Source organism: Oncorhynchus kisutch, linkage group LG6 (assembly GCF_002021735.2).
Source record: "Oncorhynchus kisutch isolate 150728-3 linkage group LG6, Okis_V2, whole genome shotgun sequence".
NCBI classification, from domain to species: Eukaryota; Metazoa; Chordata; class Actinopteri; order Salmoniformes; family Salmonidae; genus Oncorhynchus; species Oncorhynchus kisutch.
This window is the reverse complement of record NC_034179.2, coordinates 67,130,687-67,151,703: the sequence shown is the minus strand read 5'-3', so window position 1 is coordinate 67,151,703 and position 21,017 is coordinate 67,130,687. Positions and strand designations below refer to the sequence as shown.

The 21,017-nt window shown below is 40.4% G+C and overlaps 2 protein-coding genes across 6 annotated transcripts in view; both read left to right on the top strand.

The window, feature by feature from the left end:
- The window catches only part of LOC109893245 (homeobox protein Hox-B3a), a 42,253-nt gene that overhangs the window by 1,720 nt on the left and 19,516 nt on the right, over window positions 1-21,017 (top strand). For 2 of the 5 annotated variants that reach the window (XM_031827228.1, XM_031827221.1), the window contains exon 1: window positions 13,492-15,130. The gene's annotated coding sequence lies outside the window, so the exon portion shown is untranslated. Of the gene's footprint in view, window positions 1-648; window positions 889-1,003; window positions 1,504-13,491; window positions 15,131-21,017 lie in introns of those variants that run through there. The other 3 variants (XM_031827222.1, XM_031827223.1, XM_031827224.1) reach the window with 3 other exon arrangements.
- Window positions 9,110-13,469, top strand: LOC109893243 (homeobox protein Hox-B4a). Its single transcript, XM_020486371.2, has 2 exons — window positions 9,110-10,728; window positions 11,727-13,469. Exons 1-2 carry the CDS (start codon window positions 10,305-10,307, stop codon window positions 12,053-12,055), a joined length of 753 nt encoding a protein of 250 aa, XP_020341960.1. The 5' UTR covers window positions 9,110-10,304; the 3' UTR covers window positions 12,056-13,469.

Sequence of the window (21,017 nt, the reverse complement as noted above, 5' to 3'; positions counted from 1 at the left end):
TTAGCATTACTCATATTCATGACAGGCCAAAATTAATTCACAAGGAAATGAGTTTTATATGTCTAATGGCAACTTTTGCATTTGATAAAAGGAAAATGGAAAATCCACTATAGGCTTCTCTATGAGCCCTATTTAAACTTCTATTCATAGGACGAATAACAGCATATCGAACTATGAGCAGACCGATGTAAACACGCTATTAATGTTTAGTTTCACAAGAATACCTATATTACAATAACGATTGCCAATTAGGTTCATATCAGATTATTTTCACTGAGAGTACATTTAATTTCACTTTCTCTTTTCACAAATATTGTCAAAATCAACAATCATATATTCAGCTGTTGGGAAGCGTCCCATACCGTAGACAATTTGAGAATCCAATATTGTCCAGTGGGATCTTAGGCCTAGTTCATGTGTTTTTTAACTCTCAATCCTACAGCGTCCTATTTATATTTAAAAAAATGAATATTGGGTTTCCGGTGTATTTTACTCTTGGCTCGTGGTGTGTGTGTGTATATGTGTGTGTATATGTGTGTGTGTGTGAGCGCGTAACAGACCGAGGAAGTTCCAGCCAGTAAACAGGAAGGCGAAACTCTGGTCTCGAGGAGAGGTTAGGGCTTCCATTTCATTTTTCATTGGCTTCCTTATTATAATGATAGCCAACAGTCGGGAGGGCTCTGGCCAGCGGCCTCAGCCGGTCACAGAAGTAGTGCGCGACTTATGCATTTTTTCCTCTTCAAAGTTGTCCAACGGGTTCACCGACCTAAACCCCCACGATGTCGACGACTTAGTTTTTTCATCATCCGTTTCCCGTTTAAGTAGGCTACATGTACTTTTTGAACAGTCAGAGGCTTAGCATGAGCATAAAAGTTTATAGATGTGTGGGTGAGTAACTAGGCGACAGCTTTTTCATTGCAAGGTGTGTGTGCTTTTACGTGTGGGGTGTGTTTTGGTTATGTGTAGGCACAACATGAGAGAGCAGAGAGAAGCGTACCGGTAAATGGGTATGACAAATTGTATTGTGGTTTTAACAGAAATTCTAAGATGTGTGTCACAAGCCTTGGTCTTTTGCAGTCCTTTCAATTTGAGGCGTGTATATAGTCAATTTCATTTGAGTTTAAAGAGAACATGACTGACCTAAATAATCTTGAATTATGACTGAAACTTGTTAATGGAATTTGACTTTCCCTTTTGTCTGTGTCTCGACTGTTATTTGGTTTCACAAAAACCTCAAAATCTTTCCGGTCTTTTCGATGGAGGACCTGGAACATTCGTGTGCCACAATTTCGAACGTTTAAATTGCCATTTGAAACCGCGTAATGTGTTTTGCATATTGATAGGGGTAATCTTGGCGCATATCTCATCCATAATACATAGGGTGTCACCGCGAGGTCAGCAGACGAGCGATGCAAAGCGAGCTCTGAGTGCGCAGGCGCAACCACATTACAGCAAGCCCATCAAGTACCATGTTCACCCACCGACAGGGGGAAAAGGAATGAAGTAAGTTGTTCTTATTTACCTATTGTTTACCCGCTTCTGTATCCGCTTCTCAGGGTGAAATAGGTGGGGGGGGGGTATCCTAAATGTGTCTTGCACGTGGGCCATGTAGTCTCCACGTTTGAGAGAGGACTTCAACGGAAACGCGATGAGTACTACTATAAATCTGTTTGCAATTGCAGGCTGAGCAAATATGATATTCCTTGCGTTGAGATAATAACTTGATAAGGCCAAATCCTTGTTAATATTCGCTAAGATTTATGATAAGGGGATCAACCTCCTGCAAATATTTGAGGTTGTATATCACCTATATTGGTTGTGTATTCTATGCATGTTGAAGTTTAGTGATAACTGGAGGAAAGGGAATCTGTACATCATTTCATTACTTCAACATATTCCCTTCAACGGGCTATTAATTCATCCAGAAACCGCAAGTTATATTTGTGCAACTTTTTAAATTCTTTTTGCATATTGCAGATGTGTAACATTTATTTCACTTCTAAACTAGTTGTTAATGGTTTGCGTCTTTCAATTCTATCTATACAATAATAATTATTATTGTTATTATAGTTTAACAATGAAAGTGGGACATTATTGATCAAAATGTAATGTGTGAAAGACACGTACGATATACAGGACTGTTTCATGTGAATACATATCGAATCTCACACTTTTACCATTTGATGTCAGCATTACAAAGTATTTTCCAATAAAGTTTAGTTAACTTTGGTGATCTTATTCTTCCTCGAAAACCACTTCACCATAATCCAACCATCCACCAACAACCTCTTTTCAAAAATACTTATACAACTTAATATGTTCCATATCTTATTTTTATCTCAATTTTACGCATGGTGCATATCTTCATCAGGCTAAATATTTTCCGGAGTAGGCCTTAAACCACAAACACAAAAAGCTGGATGTCTTCCCCTTGTAGATATTTTTACACAATTAGATCTGTGCCAAGGAATATTCACTTTAAATGCAACTCTCTCCCATCGCCAGCAGAGCCCGCTTTAGACCAAGTTCATAGCCACAAGAGAGAGTTGTGAGTCCGCTTATCTTCCACCCACCCAGCGCTTCGACCATTTGAAACATAACAGTCGATAACCTAAACACTGTTCTTTACTAAAATAGCCCTCTCAACTGCGTAAAATTAAACTTCGATTCTACAAAGTGGAGACCACGAATTTAAACAGTCTTACTACAATACAAACAGCAATTCACGTCAGACTGTCTATCTCCCTGTTTTTCGTCGCTTTGTTAACTACACGAAGAGCTGGAAAGGCAACAAGAAAATAAACCAGCAGTGTCTGTTAAAAGCAGTTTTGACACAAGAGAGTAAGCATCGTAGTCTCCCGGTCTTTCTCTTCTTCCCTGAAGCTAATAAAGGAAGTTGAATCCAGTATTGGTAGAATGGCTGTATAGCTAGCTGCATGGGGTCAAACAGTTGAGGGGTCAAAAGTTTACGTCGTGCGTGACTCTGCAGTCGGCTGTCGACTCTGTATTATAGACCAATTGCTTGGTGTCAATGGCAAAGTGGGAGAGGAGAGGGAGGGAAAGAGAGGAGGGGGCCCGAGGGAGGGGGCTATAGATTGTCTCATGCGCAAAGATGAGAGAAATGATAGAGAGAGGAGAGGGATAGGTGAAGGGCTGACCTTCGTGGTAACAAAGCAAGCCCCAGCGCGCGACGGAGAGAAAAATGGACGCTTAGATTGAGGGAAGGAACGGAAGGATTTGGTGACATTGGGGGTCTCTCACGCACAATGCAGGTGTTTGCTCTCCCCAAACGTCCTGTCACAGGGACAACGGCAAATATATAATGGCTCGTGCAATAAAATTGTATTTATTTTCAACAGAATCAAACAATATGTCTGTTGTTGAGGTGGTCTAGTTTACCTTTTGGCAAAGGATTACGTACAGAACGAGAGTAAACTACCCATACATAAAATGCATGACGAGGAATTTTGAAAATGTTCTCTAAAATAGCTCACGTCTCTTCATCGTATTGCAATGAAATGATAGGCTAGCATGTGTGGTTCTATGTTAATTCGTGGGTGTTTAAAAAAAACATCACCATATAGGCCTAGATCTAGAATTATATAGTTTCCCCCTTTCCAGCATTGGATAATCAAAATAAGCCTTTCAATTAAGCACACTTCATTGACACTAGCCTATATATTTCCGCTTGTGTTGCATTCTTTTAGTGTCAGATATTTAGCTAATTGGCCTGTATGAGGACACTTGTCAGTTGAAAAAATATGAGAAATGACAAAGTAAAATGAATGATTTGCATTATTGTTATTAATTCTACTCTTCTAATACTACAACAACTGCAACTATTATACTTGTATTAGTCGTAGTTGTAGCAGCAGCTGGCAGTAGTGATGTGCAGTAAATCATTATGGTGTTAGTGTTACTGCCATGGTGGAGGTCAAATTATACAAGGAATAGGCTATAGTATAGGCCTAATAATACAAGTTGTGTTAAACTTGAATGTAGTGAAATATCTGAAATATCTGTATAAGATCTGCGGTTATGAACCCCAGAGCCATCCCTTCCCCTCTCTGTGCTTATCAGCGTAACGCCGTCAACAAACATTTTTATCTTGCTTACCATCTTAAAAATCCCTCACCTTATCTGATTTTCCGCTGAAAAATAATGCGCACGGAGACAGAACCAACATCTTGGAAAATGAGTCTTTAGGCATCCTAAAGAAGGTTTATGTTATAAGGCTGGAATCATTATTGAGCAGGTTCATTATATTTCTAGACGCTACAATTGCATATGATGGTTTTCCCCTCACAAATGTGTTGGATTGTTTTTGTTTATGTCTATTTTAAGAGAATGTATTTTGCAACCCCTGTAACAATTTAAACAAAACACAACAAAGTCTGTAGGCTACTAAAGGCGTATTGCAATGTAGATTATTTCAATAATCAAAAGAAGGAAATCACCCTCTCTGTTGAAAATGTGTCACTTCCACAAAGAACTGCAGTAAACAGTGAAAATACAAGGAAAACATCCCGTTCCCCCACCCTGAGGAAAACAACAGTTTTCATTTCACTGTGAAAGGGATGGGTAAAGGATAGTGGTTGGCAGAAAAGGGATGTTTAGACAACGTTTTGTCCACATGGTGACAACTTTCCCTAGTAAGAATATCAAAGTTGAATACCTGGAATAAGGCTATCATACAATCTGGTTGACCTTTGGAACCCTAAAACACCACCCTTCAGCAAATTCATCAACAAAAAGGCCTGCATTTTTCTTTACGTAAACCTCTTTATCTACGTCGAGAATTTGAATGGGTGACTTTGGACATATTGTTGAGGTATGCTTAATGTTGGGGGGAGAAAAGAGAGAAGGGAGAAACGAGATAATTGATAATGCAGTAAATAAATAATTACGTTATTGACAAACATTTGGCCTAATGGTAGAGTTTAGGATGATATAATTCTGGTTGGTCGGTATTTTGGCAAACAAATAAGTGCATAAGTGGTGAATAATTGTGTTAGAGAACATATCCCTATTGGAGTTCATCCGGAGTTCACTGAATTAATTTCAATTCCATTGTAGCTTGTGCGGTTGCCTAGCAGGGTATTGCCGTGAATTTTAATATCTGCAGTTTGCACACGGCTAGAGAAAGACAAAATAAATGTAGCTATCGTAGCTTTACATTTTTCACTACGTCAAAAGAATTAACATCGAATGATAGCAAAGATTATTTCATTTCTGTTGAGCTTAAACACGATGCGTGCGTCCCTAAAATGTCCAATGTAGGCCTATTATATATTTAGATGAAAATAAGACAAAAAGTGAGCACATATGTTAGATCCACAATACTCAATAAATCTAGTGTAAGGAAAGGGTATCGAATGTCCTCAATTGCAATTACTTAATACTTTTAAATCGACAAGTCGTGCATTTATGGTGAAATATAGGATATCAACTAACAACCAATTCTTTCATTTATAAAATGTTAAACAAAGCATATACATTTTAAACAAGATAGATTTCTAAATGTTAGTCTACATTAACAATATTGTATATCACGGTTTGTTAACTGCACATTTGGTTCCCCCCATTGTGCACATGAGATTTTATTTATGCAACAAAGAACATTAAAATCACTATGCTTGAGTTGTTTTTCGGGCTTGGAAAGCCTTTTTGAATGAGCCCCCTTCCTAGTCCATTTTTCTTCAAAGTAATGACCTGGGCACAATTCTATATGACCGAGCAAGCTATGCATACATTACTATAGAAGTTGCGTGTGGGAGAGACCCAAAGAAGGGGTGAAACGCAGGTCAGCACGTCTAACAAATATTAAAATGTCCTCGGACTCTTGACACGCCTTGCTGTTTAACAAAGACTGCCAAACTGCGAGATTAATACGAAAACTTGAGTCCACAACAAAAATGCCTTAAAGCACCCGGTGGTTTGTCGCGTTCACAACAGTAGAGGGGTAATGTGCATTTTATTTTTTTTAGATGTATTAGGTGGCATGCGGTGGTGTTGAGCAGGGGGATAGACTAGCCCTCTTTAGTCGCCCACCGCAAGGTTAAAGCGACTATGTCGCATTCGTTCGACTGAGGAAGTTGGTCTCCTGCTGTTTAATCGAATTATTTTCTTCCTCTTATAGTATGTGTAGTCTACGCGTCGGAGATTGCCTTGCGCCCTTTGGATAGTTTAATGTCCGCCTGCCCATTGTCGCCCTATGCAACCGGAGTGAAGCTTAGGCGAACACCGCGGAAATGAGAGGGAGTTTCACGCAGAAAGGTATCACGGAGAGGTCACGGGCTAAACCTGTAGCATTAAGAGAAAGGAAAAGGGGGTTTCAGGGCTCACGGTACCGCGAAAGAGAAAGAACGACTTGGAGAATCGACAATAACCGGAGCAAGACCGCGTCCTGTGTGCAGCAGGAGAGATAGGGAAAGGAGGGAATCGAAGACGAGATGAAATGTGCCAAGGAGAGAAGTAAGTAAGAAATTGGCGCTTCATTTACATATCGCGGTGTTCTCCATAGAGCAGGTGCTTGCCTGCGCGGACCACGTGCTTTGCACTGCGGTGAGTGGCACTGTTCCCCCTCCTTTCATATTCCGAGTAGTTATGACTTTAATTCAACCCATTGAGACCCTGAGCACCGTGTGGTGTTTTGGGGGTGAATATTTACCTTGGCTATAGTTTGTGGGTGCTCTCCTTGAATGCCTGTCGGTGTACACATTAACCCCCGAAGGGGCAGATGGCTCAGGGGTCCCAATGCCGTTCAGAGGGGATGGTTAAGGGGGTGAAGGCGAGGTCGTGGACTCCAGGGGGTGAAATGGCTAGAGTGGGCACAAGGGCTGGACATTCTCCCTTATGCTATGAAAACATATTGGTCCTATTTTTGTGCATTATAATTTAGTCGCGTGACATAAGTATGATTAAGACTAGCTGGATTAATTTGTTCATATTGTCCACATTGTATATGATTCATTCAGCCGCGATATAAAGAATTCCAGCTGTTTTGAGGAGTAAGAAATAATAGACTGAGACAATGCAAGAAAAGGACGATTTGAGTGTTCAGGACATTGTTAAGGCCTATTTGTGAATTAAGCAGCCCAACGAACATGTAAACGCTAGGGGTGCTAAAGATTTCGTAATATATATTTGTTTTTTGTTTTTTCCCCTCATTACAAAGTATGAAACGAACAAAGAGAATTTTGGTATAGAGAGGTTCACTTCGATTCAATCTACATTTTTTCGTTTTTCTGAATTTACATTGGCTTTTGCGCAGTAATAGTTCCATAAGTTGAAATTGGTCCCAAATTCCATAACAAAGAGCCCTTGCGATTTCTAAACAAAGACCCATCCAAAGAATAACCTATACTCATTGATATATGAACACTTTGAGATATATATATATAGACAAAAAATGGACACATGGGATTATGAAATATCAATATGCCTACTTTTTGCTTGTTTTATCGCTCTAACTTATTAGTAGCCTATTAAATAATGGCACAATATAAGATATTTCAAATTATTTTAATTCTCCATCATATGAGTAGCCTACCACTGGTATCGTGTTAGATTATTAAATCATATCTCCTCATTAAATAAATAACCTCAATAAATATATAAATATTCTCCTCAATAAATATTTGAATATGTAAAAAATATATTTTCTAAGTCAATATTGCAATTTATTAAAAAAAATGTGTATGTGAATCTAATTTGAAATGCCTCTTACAGAGGATGGTTTGAGAAACATGCTTGAGGTTGATTGGAGGTGAAGGTCTTTGTTTTAATGTGTATGTACATTATTTTATTTTTGGAAAGTAAAAGCTGTGCTCAGAGACTATTTCACATGTAGCCTGGGCCTATCATTCTCAGGGGTAGCCTATACACACATTTTATCCGAAATATTTCAACATCGTTTGATAAGCATTTTAATATAACTCTGTAAGTCATTTACAGATATAAAATGCCAACGCAACCTATTTATATTAGGTATTGTTTACAACACATTTAACACACATTTAGCTCTCACAATGAAGTCGACATCAAATGGTATTCTCTGTAGAAGATTATTGTGGTTCTAAATGCTGTCGTATACAGGTCTTACCTTGATAGTACTGATGATATTTTAACCGTTTGTATATGGTCAATATGCTTGCTTCTTCGTAAGGTTTGAGTCTTGAGTAGCCAGAATGAGTATATGTGTTTTTTTCCAGGACGTTTAAAATCGAAATGAGAGACTCTGAGCTTGTTGTGAGGGGGAAACTTGTTAAAAAGGTCGTAAATTCTGCTGTGCTGCTTTAAGGATGTGAGAGGAGTTGGCCACTTCTTCCTTCGTGCATATTTTATTGTTTTATATACCCTACATCCGGATATTGCCATTTGAGTGGTGTTTGCCGGTGACTTGTAAACAAAAATGACCTGTCATAAAAAAACAAATGTTGTATTATAGCCTGGGCTCGAGCATCGGTTGACCTTTCTGAAGTTTGACTCACTTGAGCTTTCTTACTATGTGTATCGTTGCTTGTCAATATTGTGTACAGTAGTCGATAAGGAGCTGACTATCTTATCATCCCGCACACCCTCAAGTTTATTCACTTGGCTTTTGTTCGCTCTGCATTGTCAAATAGATTACTGGCTTCGGTTATAAACGAGCTACCCCTTCTCTTTTAATTGTAGAAGTGTGAGCTTCAGTCTCCCCTGAATATTAATATTTTTTAAACCCAATTACTTTCACTGATTTGCTCTTACTAATATTTTGTGGTTACTCAAAATCACAATGCCATTCACCTATTGTGCAATATATTTTGGTGAGTCATGATGTCTTTTTCAAAACATAAATGCATAGAAGAAACAAATGTGAATTTGTAAAGTTGGTCCCTGCACATCACGAGCTAGCTATGTTTGCGAGCAAAGCACCTTTCATTATGTAGTGCTGTAGCACATTGCTGACACACTTGAAGGAAACCTGCTTTGGGCGTAGCACGTTGACATGACGCAGTCAAGGTGAGCAGCCCCTTTCAATACCTGTCCGGAGAATACCTGTCATCTATATATACCCTGTAGATCCGGATTTGTGTGAACAGACTCACGGTCACAAATTCGTATCTAAGGGAGTATGTAGTTGATGTATACACTACAAGCCATCGATGGATACAGACGACTGCCAGTTGATGTTTATTTGAATTGTGTTGTACCATTAGGATATATTATCCCAATGTAGGCTAATGGGGTGAGATACTTTGTTATTGTTTTTCATTGTTGATCATTTCAGTGGAAAAGGTGAACCGAAAGTTATAATGGGTTTTATTTGCCATGTTAATCTGTCAAGTGCTGTGATTTGCTTGTCTTCCACTGAAAAGCGTATTCACGGTGCCACCATTTCGATTGAGAAACAGTCAATTTGGACCACAAAGGAGTTTTATCGCATGATCACTCACCATGCATGGAGCCTTATTCCATCGATAACATTGCATGGGTTATGAGAATGGAGCCCTGATAAGGACCAAAACTATTATTCGGTTGGCAATGCAAGGGCGCGTGGTCTCAATTACTATGCAAGGTAGGTGTGTAAATTGGTGTGCAGGATAAACGTGGTGTTTAGGGGGGACTGACGGTGAACTCGCTTTAATGCAAAGGTCTAGCTGTGATTTAGGAGGCTTTGTAACCTGAATTAGTTGATGAATTTTCTATCGATCCTAAACAAGCCTAGATTCATCTCCGACAGCCTTCTGCTGCACGCAGCGCACGCCAGTGCATTCTCTCACCATTATTGGGGAGTGCATTTAAAAGCTTGGCAAGAACGAGCACACGGCATCACTTTTCCCAGCCCTTGTTTTCAAAAGCTCCAGCCAAAAGAAAAAAAAATAGTGAGTGAATATGGCTTAACTATCAAGCTTAGGACGCATCTCGGTTCTTGTTTATGTACTGTATCACGAAGTGGACAGGTGAGGGGGTTGGTTAGTTGATCTGCTCTGTAGACGTTTGGAAACTCCGGTGGTATGTATTTCTGGCGTGTCTGCTTCAGGTTGTTATTGTTTTGATTCGTGCTTTTCGCGAGCGTGCTAGTGTGCAAAAAAGTATGCAACATTCGGATGCCACAAACTATGCCCAGATGATGTGCGGGTATGGCTAATCCTATTTCCTTATCCGGGAATCGTCAGGATCCACGCCATTGGCTCCTGCTGTCACATGGATTCTTAACTTTGTTCATTTGACAGAAAGTAGGAGGGTTCTACGAAACAGGAAAACGAGTAAAGCGATAGATATAAATTTTAGTATATTTTGTGTGCAATTCAAAGAAATTAATGGCCATGAGTTCCTATTTGATCAACTCAAACTATGTGGACCCCAAGTTTCCACCCTGCGAGGAATATTCACAGAATGACTACCTACCCAGTCACTCTCCGGACTACTACAGCGCCCAGAGGCGAGAGCCTGCTTTTCAGAATGAGTCGATCTACAACCAGCGGTCAGGCTGCGCCGACCCGCCTTACACAACGTGCCAGGGTCCGGGGCAGCCCACGGTGGTGATATCTCCACGGGGTCACGTCCTCCCCCCAGCCGGACTCTCAACCCCTGTCCCGGAGCCTAGCCACCATTGCGACTCCGTAACTCCAAGCCCTCCACCCGCCTGTGGCCAGAATCCCCTCAACCAAAGCCCTTCCACGGCCAGCTCTCGCAAGGATCCCGTGGTTTACCCCTGGATGAAAAAAGTCCACGTAAACATCGGTAAGTGCTGCTAACTTCTCCCTAGTCTGCGTCTTTGTGAGCCTGAATCAGTTTACCTAAGGTGGGAAGCTTAGTGTTCGGTGCTAAATCTCTCTCCCCTCGTGAAGTAACCCTTGGTCTAGATTTACGATCGGCTGTTTGCAGGGCAATATAATTACATCCACCATAAATTTTTATTGCACTTCTTCGCCAAGTACCTTTGAAGTCTATGCAACCTAGCCCTTCTAATTTCCTCCTAAAATTGGTTTTATGACGACTCGACTATCCCATAAGTTAAGTTTTATGCTTTGGTAATTTGATTTTAAGTGGTTGGATGTACAAACGTGTACTTTCCTCTGTCGCCTCTATTGTTAATGCAAAACTTTTATGGAAGCCAAAATATTCATATTTATGGAGACTTCAGTAAAACACTGATGGTAAGGCAAATAGTTGAACTCTATTATGGACCCACACAACTATTCTGCAATAATTAGAGTGTGTGCTTTGAGAACTAGGGCATGCATTCAGACAACGACAAATGAGACTATTGTAAAGTCACTGTTTAAAGACTTTGCCCTGTGCATAATACCAGCGCCATACTCCAGAAATTCAAAATTAAGGAGTTAGGGCCTTACTTTTAGATAGGTTATTAAGTTTGTATTTTATTAGGCTTTTTGTGGGTACAATCCACTGTGTTTTGTCTTGTTTTGAATTAGTTTAATCATTATCCAGCACCCATTCAGACTATAATAACACCCTCATGCGCCCCTCATTCACAGTGAACGTAAAGAAAATACAATGAGCATCCATAGACGTAGGCTTACTTGTAGAATTCTGCATAACATAATCCAGCAAGGTTATGTCTATATAGGCCTACCCTGTGACACGTTCTGGGACCGATTTAATATAATATAAAACAAACCTTTGAGCTGTGATTTAATAATATTTGTTTCGGCCTACAAATGCGATACATGTGTGTTTTGGGGATGGCCTGTAATATATAGCTCTCTGTCCCACAGTGAATCCAAATTACACAGGGGTGGGTGAGCCCAAGCGCTCGCGGACAGCCTACACGCGACAGCAAGTCCTGGAGCTGGAGAAGGAGTTCCACTACAATCGCTATCTGACCCGGAGACGCAGAGTGGAGATCGCCCACACCCTGGTTCTGTCCGAGCGCCAGATCAAAATCTGGTTCCAGAACCGGCGGATGAAATGGAAGAAAGACCACAAGCTGCCCAACACAAAGATCCGCTCCAACAATAACTCCAACAACACAAACTCGCAAAGCAGCGGGCTCGCGTTGGGGAGTTCTCAGAACCGAACCAGCGGGCCTCCACCGAGCCTATAGCCTCCACCCTCCCCTAACCATCCACCACCCACCCACCATGCACTTTGAAACCTCCGTTTCTGGAGTGGGATACATGGATTCCCCCATGTTTTTACCTCCCCTCTTTAATTCAATTACAGGGATAGAACATGTGGGGGGGAAAGAGAAGGGGGAGTAAAAAACGAAAAAGAGTAAATGTGTATCTCAAAAAATGTAGAAGGGGAGACGATTCAAACACAAACACTTCCAATGATGTGTTCACAACCTGATCCAGTTCCCTTTTTTATCCCGTGCCCCTCTCCTACTCTCTCTATCTCTCTCTCTCTCTCTCTCTCTCTTTCTCTCTCCCCCTCCATTAGAACAGAAGGCGGCAGATACTTTTCAGATTTGGTGAAGATGGATCCGTGTTTCATCTTTAATCATGCCAAACTCGGCCCCATTTGTCATGTTTACTCTGCAGTACAAAGGATGAACCGTGGGCCTGCCCATTACCTCGACGTCCAACGTTGTGTTTAATAAATGAGCCCTCTTGTTTCGTCAAGAGCCGTTTTCTTACTCCTTTTTCCTCTCCTCAATACTAAAAAATACACCGAATATGTTCTCCGAACATGAAGTTTTTTGTAAGAGAAAATATAGCTGAATCTCAGTTATATTCTATGTTTATATATTAAGACTGACAACGATTGTGAGGTCCGTTGCTAGTTCATTTATACAGGGACTCGTTTTTCCTTCTTTGTTTCTAGCAAAGACAGGGTGCATTTGAACAAAAGATGGTAAATCACGGTATTAACAAAGGACAGTCGTCGCAGTGGAATGATAGAGCTGGACTTATAGAATACTTACATATATGAACCAAAATCTGGTGCAAACCTACCTAAGCATTATAAACACAGCACTACAATGTACTACCTAGCTATTATAATTACCTCAGTTGTACTTATGTTCATTATTTTCTTGCCTTGTGTTATGAAGTGACAGGTTGAGCTCATTTGAATTGTGTGGCAAGTATCTGCAATACGAACATATTCATTTCTTGTAAGTGAAATGTAATTTAAGCAATTTTGTTGGCCAGGGTTGTAAAGAGAAAAAGGTGCGTATATTGCATGACTGAATACACATTTATTTGATATTTTATCTTTCTCTGTCTGGTATCCTTTCTTGGCACAAACATGCGCACACACTCCCTCTTTCTTTCGCCCTCTCTCTCTCTCTCTCGCTTTCTTCTCACCATGTGCCGTTTTGGGTATTTTATTTCTATGTGTTCTTTTTCTTTACATTCCAAAGATCAGTCCTGTCGCTGATAATGTCGACATTTTTGTTTTTTCTTCCTCCATATTTGAATGTTGCTCTTTTTCTGCTCTTACTCCTCAGTGTCTACCTATTATTTGTAAATAGCTATAGAAATGTAATAAATGGCTGAAAAAGCATCCATCTATCCTCTTTGTGTCCTCCTTTCTCCCTGCCGCTGTTTCCCCAATGCTATGGGTCCAAAAGATACTGAGATAAGTCGCTCTCTTCAGACCAGCTCCTTTAATAGCAAGGGATGTGTAAAAAAAAAAAAAAAAAATCAATTTAATTTAATTTCGTCCTCCCATGGTGGGTTTTCGTTTGCCTTTCTTTCTAGCCTGTCTTTTAAAAAAATCACTGAACATCTCCGTGGTGATTTATATCTTATGGTCATGAGTGATCCTGGTACATTATGCCTTGTAATCTCGTTTTAAATCACAAACCCCTTCGTTTCACTCTCTTCTCTCGTTAATTTAACGGTGCTCACTGGTGCTGAAAACAGCCTGAAAATATGGATCCTCGTTCTAAAAAAAATGCTAAATAGGTTCTCGGCTCGTGGGCTTTTAATGCTTTAATGAGTCTAATTTTTGCACAACAGTTTCTCGGTGTTTGCTAGCTCGCTGTGTATTTTTTTAAATTACAAAGGAGCGGGTCGGTGCCATAGCTCAAACCCTGACAACCAAATAGATAATCAAGAAGACAAATGGCTTCTTTTGTAAGGCGCGGCTCTTGTATTAATTTTCATTTTCTTCTCTTAGAGCAGGTATCGAAAATATAGAGCAGAAGAAAATAACATTCCGTTTGGGTGTTGAACTTTTAAACAAAAGTGTGGCCTCAAATTGGTCTGCTCGCATTCTGTGGAACAGAGAATATTTTCTATTACTTGCTGGTAGATGTAAGCCCTTGTGCCATATAGCCTCCTCCAATCACTTGATGTGATTCTATTTCTCACCATATATTTATGAAATGCCTTTTGAAAACCCCCAGCGTCCTACAGGCCTATGCTATGCCTCAAGACGTTGAAGCAAATCCAGACAAAGATACACACATGGTACCATTGAAAGACATACAATGTGATAGGCCTACTATCGAATTCGTTCATAGTATTTTTGAATGCGCTCTTTTTTATGTTCTAAAATGTGTTTTCGCGTGAAACTGATGGTAGGCACTATAGCTCACGCACATTGAGCCATTGATTTGCATGTGGGGCCTTAGGCAATGTCTCTATACTTCTCAGATGGCATGTGATATTATGTCCAAATGTTGTTATATTCACAACAGTTCAAACGTCGTTTATTTGAATAGATACATTGGTCCCCACGCACATGTGTCTTCACACAAAAAGCCCCCAAAGCACTTGCATAGTAAAATAAATGAATTTGCGCGTGACATCACATACAATATGCACCTTAGAATTCTATTCTTATCCTTTATTTTTATGTTTTAACTTCTGCTTTCGGAGGGTGAATAGGAGTGAACAGATTTCTAAGGGGCCCCAAAAGTTCACCACCATTATTTGCGGACAGAGCCAAGAAAAATGTGAAAATTATACAGAAAAATCATTAATCACTTCTTCTCTTTAAACACTTCTTTTCCTCTATTGTCATTCAGCAGCACAACTGCACGGACCTTCTGCTAGGAGGGGAGAGGAGTCTTGGAAGACACTTGAAGATACCCCCCCCCTTCTCAACCCACCACCTTCTTTTTGACCAAGTCTTGCCACAAGAAAACTTTTTTCTTGAAGAAAATCCCCATAGAATCCCAACGACATTGAGAATCTTCGCATTACCGAGGATGGCAGCGACGAAGGTAATGACTTTTGTTTCGTTGGTTTGCTTTGGTTGGAGTTTTATTGCTTCATAGCCCTTGCTTTCACAGCCGGGTAACAGGCGCGCATTTGTTGTGGTCAGGGGGAAGGCTAGGTAGGTTTTATGGTCGCTTTGATATAGTGTGGGGGCTTTTGGAGCCATGCTGTTGTGTATCCATGATCGGAGTGGAGGGTAGAAATTAAGTTGCGTTTTCCTGAGAATTTGTGCAACTGTTTACTTCTCTTGGGCTCCAAGCATCCCCTCTGAAATGGTATTAACATGTCAGACGTCTCTCTCGCTCACCCTCTTCCTCTCTTGCTCTCTCTATTTGTTTTTTATTTCAATGGGCCTATGGTTTTAGTACATTATATATATGGATATGGGTGCGTAGGCTTTGCAATAGGCCTACACCCTCATGCATAATGTTGGCCTTTTGGAATGGACAGCATCCATGTCTTCAAAGCTTGACACTGCATACTTCCAGGGTTAGGATATTTACATTATTAGAATACTGTCCTATAATTGGCCTATTTATATATTTTCGAATTGAATATACTTTTTTAGTGTTACCTGCAGTTAGATTTGAATTTGAATATGAAGGGTAAGTCCTATCGTTTGTATACAGGTGCGTAAATGCAACAGAGGCCTGGCTATGAGTAATTAGAGGATCAATTGGTCAAACCAAAAGAACGATTCATGGGGGGATACCGAGTGCTAAAAAATAATAATTTACTTCGAAATAAACGACTTGTAGCACATCTCTGCAGCGCTATTGCATTTAGTAGATTGCTTAGATGAGCATGCCTCAGAAGTGCATTCACTGCTGGTTGACTCATTCAAATCAATCTCTGTGGATATATATAAAAAAGTCCAAAGGTTTTGCTATGGCTTCTGCTCCCTCTGCGGGCCTGTGTGTCATGATGCGTGTTAAAGTAACCGAAACACATTGTAAAAATATAGGGACTGGTATCGAAGAGAGAGGCAGAGAGAAGAAAAAAATCGATGGGTGGAATTGACAACAGAATGGCCTGGCCGAGCGCGAGTTCAACCAGGGGACAGTCACAGACTGACCCTTGGTACCCCTTGACCCCTCGCAGACTGGACACCGCTCTATGTTACATTTCCAACAAAGACCCCGGGCGAGTTAGTCATAACACCGCGGCCAGGTCACTGTAAACTCGGGGCACGGTGCTATCTCGTCTCAGACACCCACGTAAACCAAACAGGGCCTTAAGAAAACAGACAGCGGTGCCCTTCACCAGAGCTATCTAGCTGCATGGATCATTTTTTTCTTTCTCGTTCCCCTCAGATTCACAAATATATAGGCTAAGCCTCTGGATGCTTTCGGAGATGTTTGAGTTGTGTCTCACATCTCCTTGATAGGCCTCGCTATGAGTGAGACTGTACATTTCAGCAGCTTCAGCTTTACACAGGAAGTCGTGGGGCTTTATACCCCCCCTCCCTCTTCCCCCAGATACGACTACTATATGGTATGCCAACGCCTTGCATTGTATCATGCTCCCTCAGTCCCTCTCCAGCCCCGCTCCCTCTCTCCTTGGCCCTAAAACGCCTCCAAGATTTGTTGGAAGCCTCTGCCGCTTGGCCCGGAGAGCTGCGGTGGTGTGGTGCCTGTTTCAGATCACACCGCTAATTGCGAAACAAATAGCCTCCGCGCATTGCTGAATTATTATTGTGGACAGCCATGGAGCGGAGGTCAGCGCAATGTAGTCACATAGATATATAGCTAACGCACGCGCACTTTGTGTGCAAAAGCTGGAAGCGTTTTTTTTAAAGGAGACATTAAGTAATGCAAAGCACCATTGTTACTGCTGCCAGCAACGACCCCCCCTTCTAACCCACTGTCCACTAATACATAGTACAGTATAACGTTTTACTGTATTATATGTGTAGGGTGTTGTTTTGTGAACACTAATGCCTCAGCTTACATTCATTGTGCACAAATGTTAACTTGCACAAGCTACCTAGAATAGTGGTTGTTCTCTTTGGAGTCTTGTCCCTTTTCATTGTGGACCCATGGGCTATTACTGAATGTGTGGCTCAATATGATGCTGTTTCATCATATAATCATGAAATGCGGAATGTGAAAATAAAAGTAAAGCTCCATCTTACCATTTTAGCGAATAAGTTTTGGTTTCAAGGGTAGTAATGCATGATAATAATGGATAATGCAATGAATAATATCACTGCTCCTATCTATAGCATACTTCTAGCTGGCCTCTTTACTCCTCTATTACTTAGCCTACAACTACTATTATTATTAGAGCCTGCTACTGCTACTACTACCAGCTACTACTGCTACTACTAGCTGCTACTACTACTAGCTACTACTACTACTACTAGCTGTTACTACTTTAAGAATACTGATATTATTACAGCCTACTACTGCTACTACTAGCTGCTACTACTACTAGCTACTACTACTACTACTAGCTGTTACTACTTTAAGAATACTGATATTATTACAGCCTACTACTGCTACTACTAGCTGCTACTACTACTAGCTACTACTACTACTACTAGCTGTTACTACTTTAAGAATACTGATATTATTACAGCCTACTACTGCTACTACTAGCTGCTACTACTACTAGCTACTACTACTACTACTAGCTGTTACTACTTTAAGAATACTGATATTATTACAGCCTACTACTGCTACTACTAGCTGCTACTACTACTACTAGCTACTACTACTTTAAGAATACTGAAATCATTATAGCCTACTACTGCTACTTTAATTATACTGCTAATGATAATAGCACAAATAATGACAGACAGACAGACAGACAGACAGACAGACAGACAGACAGACAGACAGACAGACAGACAGACAGACAGACAGACAGACAGACAGACAGACAGACAGACAAAGGCTACAGTACATACACTAACAGCATCCATAATTCATCTTTATAATTATGATCGCAACGCCAATACCTTGATACCGTTCATCATGTAGGCCTACCTTCATGTTTTATCATATTTCAGACTGGCTTCCATAGATTTAGAATAGTTTTCAGAAGCATACAGTATTGATTGAAACATACCTAAAATAACTATAGTATAATGCCAGGTTATGTTACATACTGGCTGGATGCTGTCCTATGGAGTCCCATGTCCTTCTCAGAATATATTTGAAAAAAGATTGTGTGTGTCCTGCCGGCTCTGTCAGATTTACGATCCCCAATAAAGGCCGGGATGTTGGGCTTCGTAAATCAATCTCTGCTTCCCCATATAAACCTAGCCTTTAGCAAAACGTTGTGTTTACATAGCCAAACTTCAGCTTTGATTTTCATGGACTGCTGTTTGATATTTTTGTAGATTTATTTTGATTGACTATTTAATACTATGATGATGATGATGATTATTATTATGATGTCTTCTGTAAGCAATAGTAACCCACATATAGGCAATTCTTTATTTACACAGTATTTCAATTGCTTTTTTTATGGACACTTCAGTTTTTATGTGCAGTTTTATTCAATTCTAGAGTGATTAGGTTAATAATTTACAAGGATAAGGCTTTTGGGTGTTCCCATCGATCACGGACTTTTCTTAGACCTTTTCTTGCAATGTATCCCCCCCCCCCTATTATTAGGCTATTATTAGGCCTATATAATCATCACTATTATTCTTATTAAGCTATTGGTGTTGTTGTTGATATCAATATTATTATAACAATTAGGCTACACAATATGGTGCAATTGTTTTTTTGTAGTATTCGTTTGTTGTTCTTATTGTGGTAATCTTGGTTGGGATTGTGTGGGCCTACTGTGATCAGTATAATTTATAGCCATCATTAATAGTGCTATCACCCCTGCAAATATTTGGTTTAAATTATGTGTGAAATCTTTTGGAACTCCTTGAAATGTGTTGTCAGTTTTGGATTTCTATGTTTCCCAGTCGTCCCTTTGTGTCTCCCCTATTCTTTTATCGAAGAGAGCAAATCTCCAATAATGATACAATAACGATTGATCTGATATGCACAATTGTATTGTTCTACTCTGCCATCCGCATGTAGGCCTATATTGCCTGCATTGTTCACATTTCCCCCGACCGCAAATATTTCAAAGAACCTGCTGGGCAAAGTTATAGCTGCAAAATAGCTTATCTACACAGCGTTGATTTCTTTCCTAAATAGTTCTGGGCAATTACATTTGATATCAAACCCGTTTGTGCCGTTTTCCCTTCAAGCTGTTTAATTTCATGTTTACGATATTCCTGGGGAAAAGGGAAGCAGCTTCAGTGTTCTGTTGTTCTCTGGGACTCGAAGGCACAGCACCAAGTCCTGCTATTGTTTGACCTTCAGGATTCTCCTTTAGACATAGCTGCATGGGTTTGTTAGACACAGCCCCAGGTCTATTGTTCTGAGTGAGTGCAATGGCAGAGCACACCAAAGGATTGGTACCGTTGTTGCTAAGTGCTTGCGGCAGGGTCTCTCCCCATACAACTCTCTCCTTTCTGCCGCGTGCTACCTGTCTTTTATTCGCTCCATAATGGTCCCTGTAAAAATTAATCACCCTCGTGCCACGGGCTTCCACCAAACTTGTTAATAATTAGATGCCTGCTATTTAGAGATCTCGTTGGCGCAGCTATGTGTGCCATCACTTCACAACTCCTATCGAAGTCATTCGAAAATAAGGATACCACAAAAAGGTAGTTGTTTTCTTTGATCTTTTAGCAATTTTGCGGTATTGAATCACCATCAGTAACGATAGTGTTATTATGAAATTGACTGTGGGTGAAAGAGCGTATTCATCGATTTCATTTCTTCCAGAATGGCCAACGATGTATTTAATTATTGTGTAAACAAAAGATTTGTGCAAACCAACAAGGGCTTCAACGAATAACATGACATCAATAAAATCAACAATAGACCAAGCAAACAAGTTATTACAACATTGGCTTTTAGTGTACGCCTTCTGTGCATAAATCTATATCTAAATAAGGATGGCTTGTTTTTAATCGAAATAAAAACACCCTTATCTCGAAATACATAAACAGAGGTGGTAAGGAATAAAGACCAAACGAACGCACCCAAGAGTTTCACTATTCTCCTCTATTCGTATCATGTCATCCCTCTCATATGGCCACTTACCACAACTTCTTTCAGTAGCCTACATAGCACACACATAGCATAAGACGTATTTCTCCCTTTCACAAAGAGCTGTAGAGTAAACGGTGCAGGCCTATAGGCTAGTCTTTATTGTATATTTCTGTAAAAGATTTAAGTTAGAACGTGGACTCTGGAGTGTTGGGTCAGAGTGGTCCGGGGAGCGTGCAAGGAGAGGTACCCCATCCCCTCCTGGTCACGTGATTCATTAAATAATTAATGCAGAGGTTGCAGAATAGATATGTATTCGTCAGGAATATCGCAGACATGGTCTCCTTGTGTCTGACGTGAAATTCAACTGTCCTTTTAAAAACAAGCCCTATAGCGGAGGAAAAAAAAGAGAGGGGAGAGACACACAGAGGCTGCAATAAAACAAATTTGGACGGGAGTCTCTCGTCGTGTGGACATTGTGAGTATAGCGGAAACGGGGACGCCACTTCCACGCAAGTGCATTGCTGCGCCGTTGGCTTACCCGAGTCAATGAATTATATGCTGTTTGTAATATTGTGGTAAATATGTCAAAAATACTAATCTTGCCGTACTTTGACATCATGCATGTGGTTGCACCCATCATCCCATCGTTTGACTTCAGCCTTGGTTACATGAACAATAGTAGCCTTTACATGTCATAGTACTGCACTGTGTTGCAATGCAATGATAGCGATGTATATATTTTAAAAGCAGCCGTATTACTATTCTCATCCGTCCCCCATCCCATCTCAGTCTTCCTCATGTCTGCATGTCTCTCTCTCCC

Coding starts and splice junctions, on each gene's coding strand:
- LOC109893243 (XM_020486371.2), top strand. CDS start 10,305: ATGGCCATGAGTTCCTATTTGATCAACTCAAACTATGTGGACCCCAAG. Junction 10,729..11,726: donor AAAAGTCCACGTAAACATCG/GTAAGTGCTGCT, acceptor TCTGTCCCACAG/TGAATCCAAATTACACAGGG.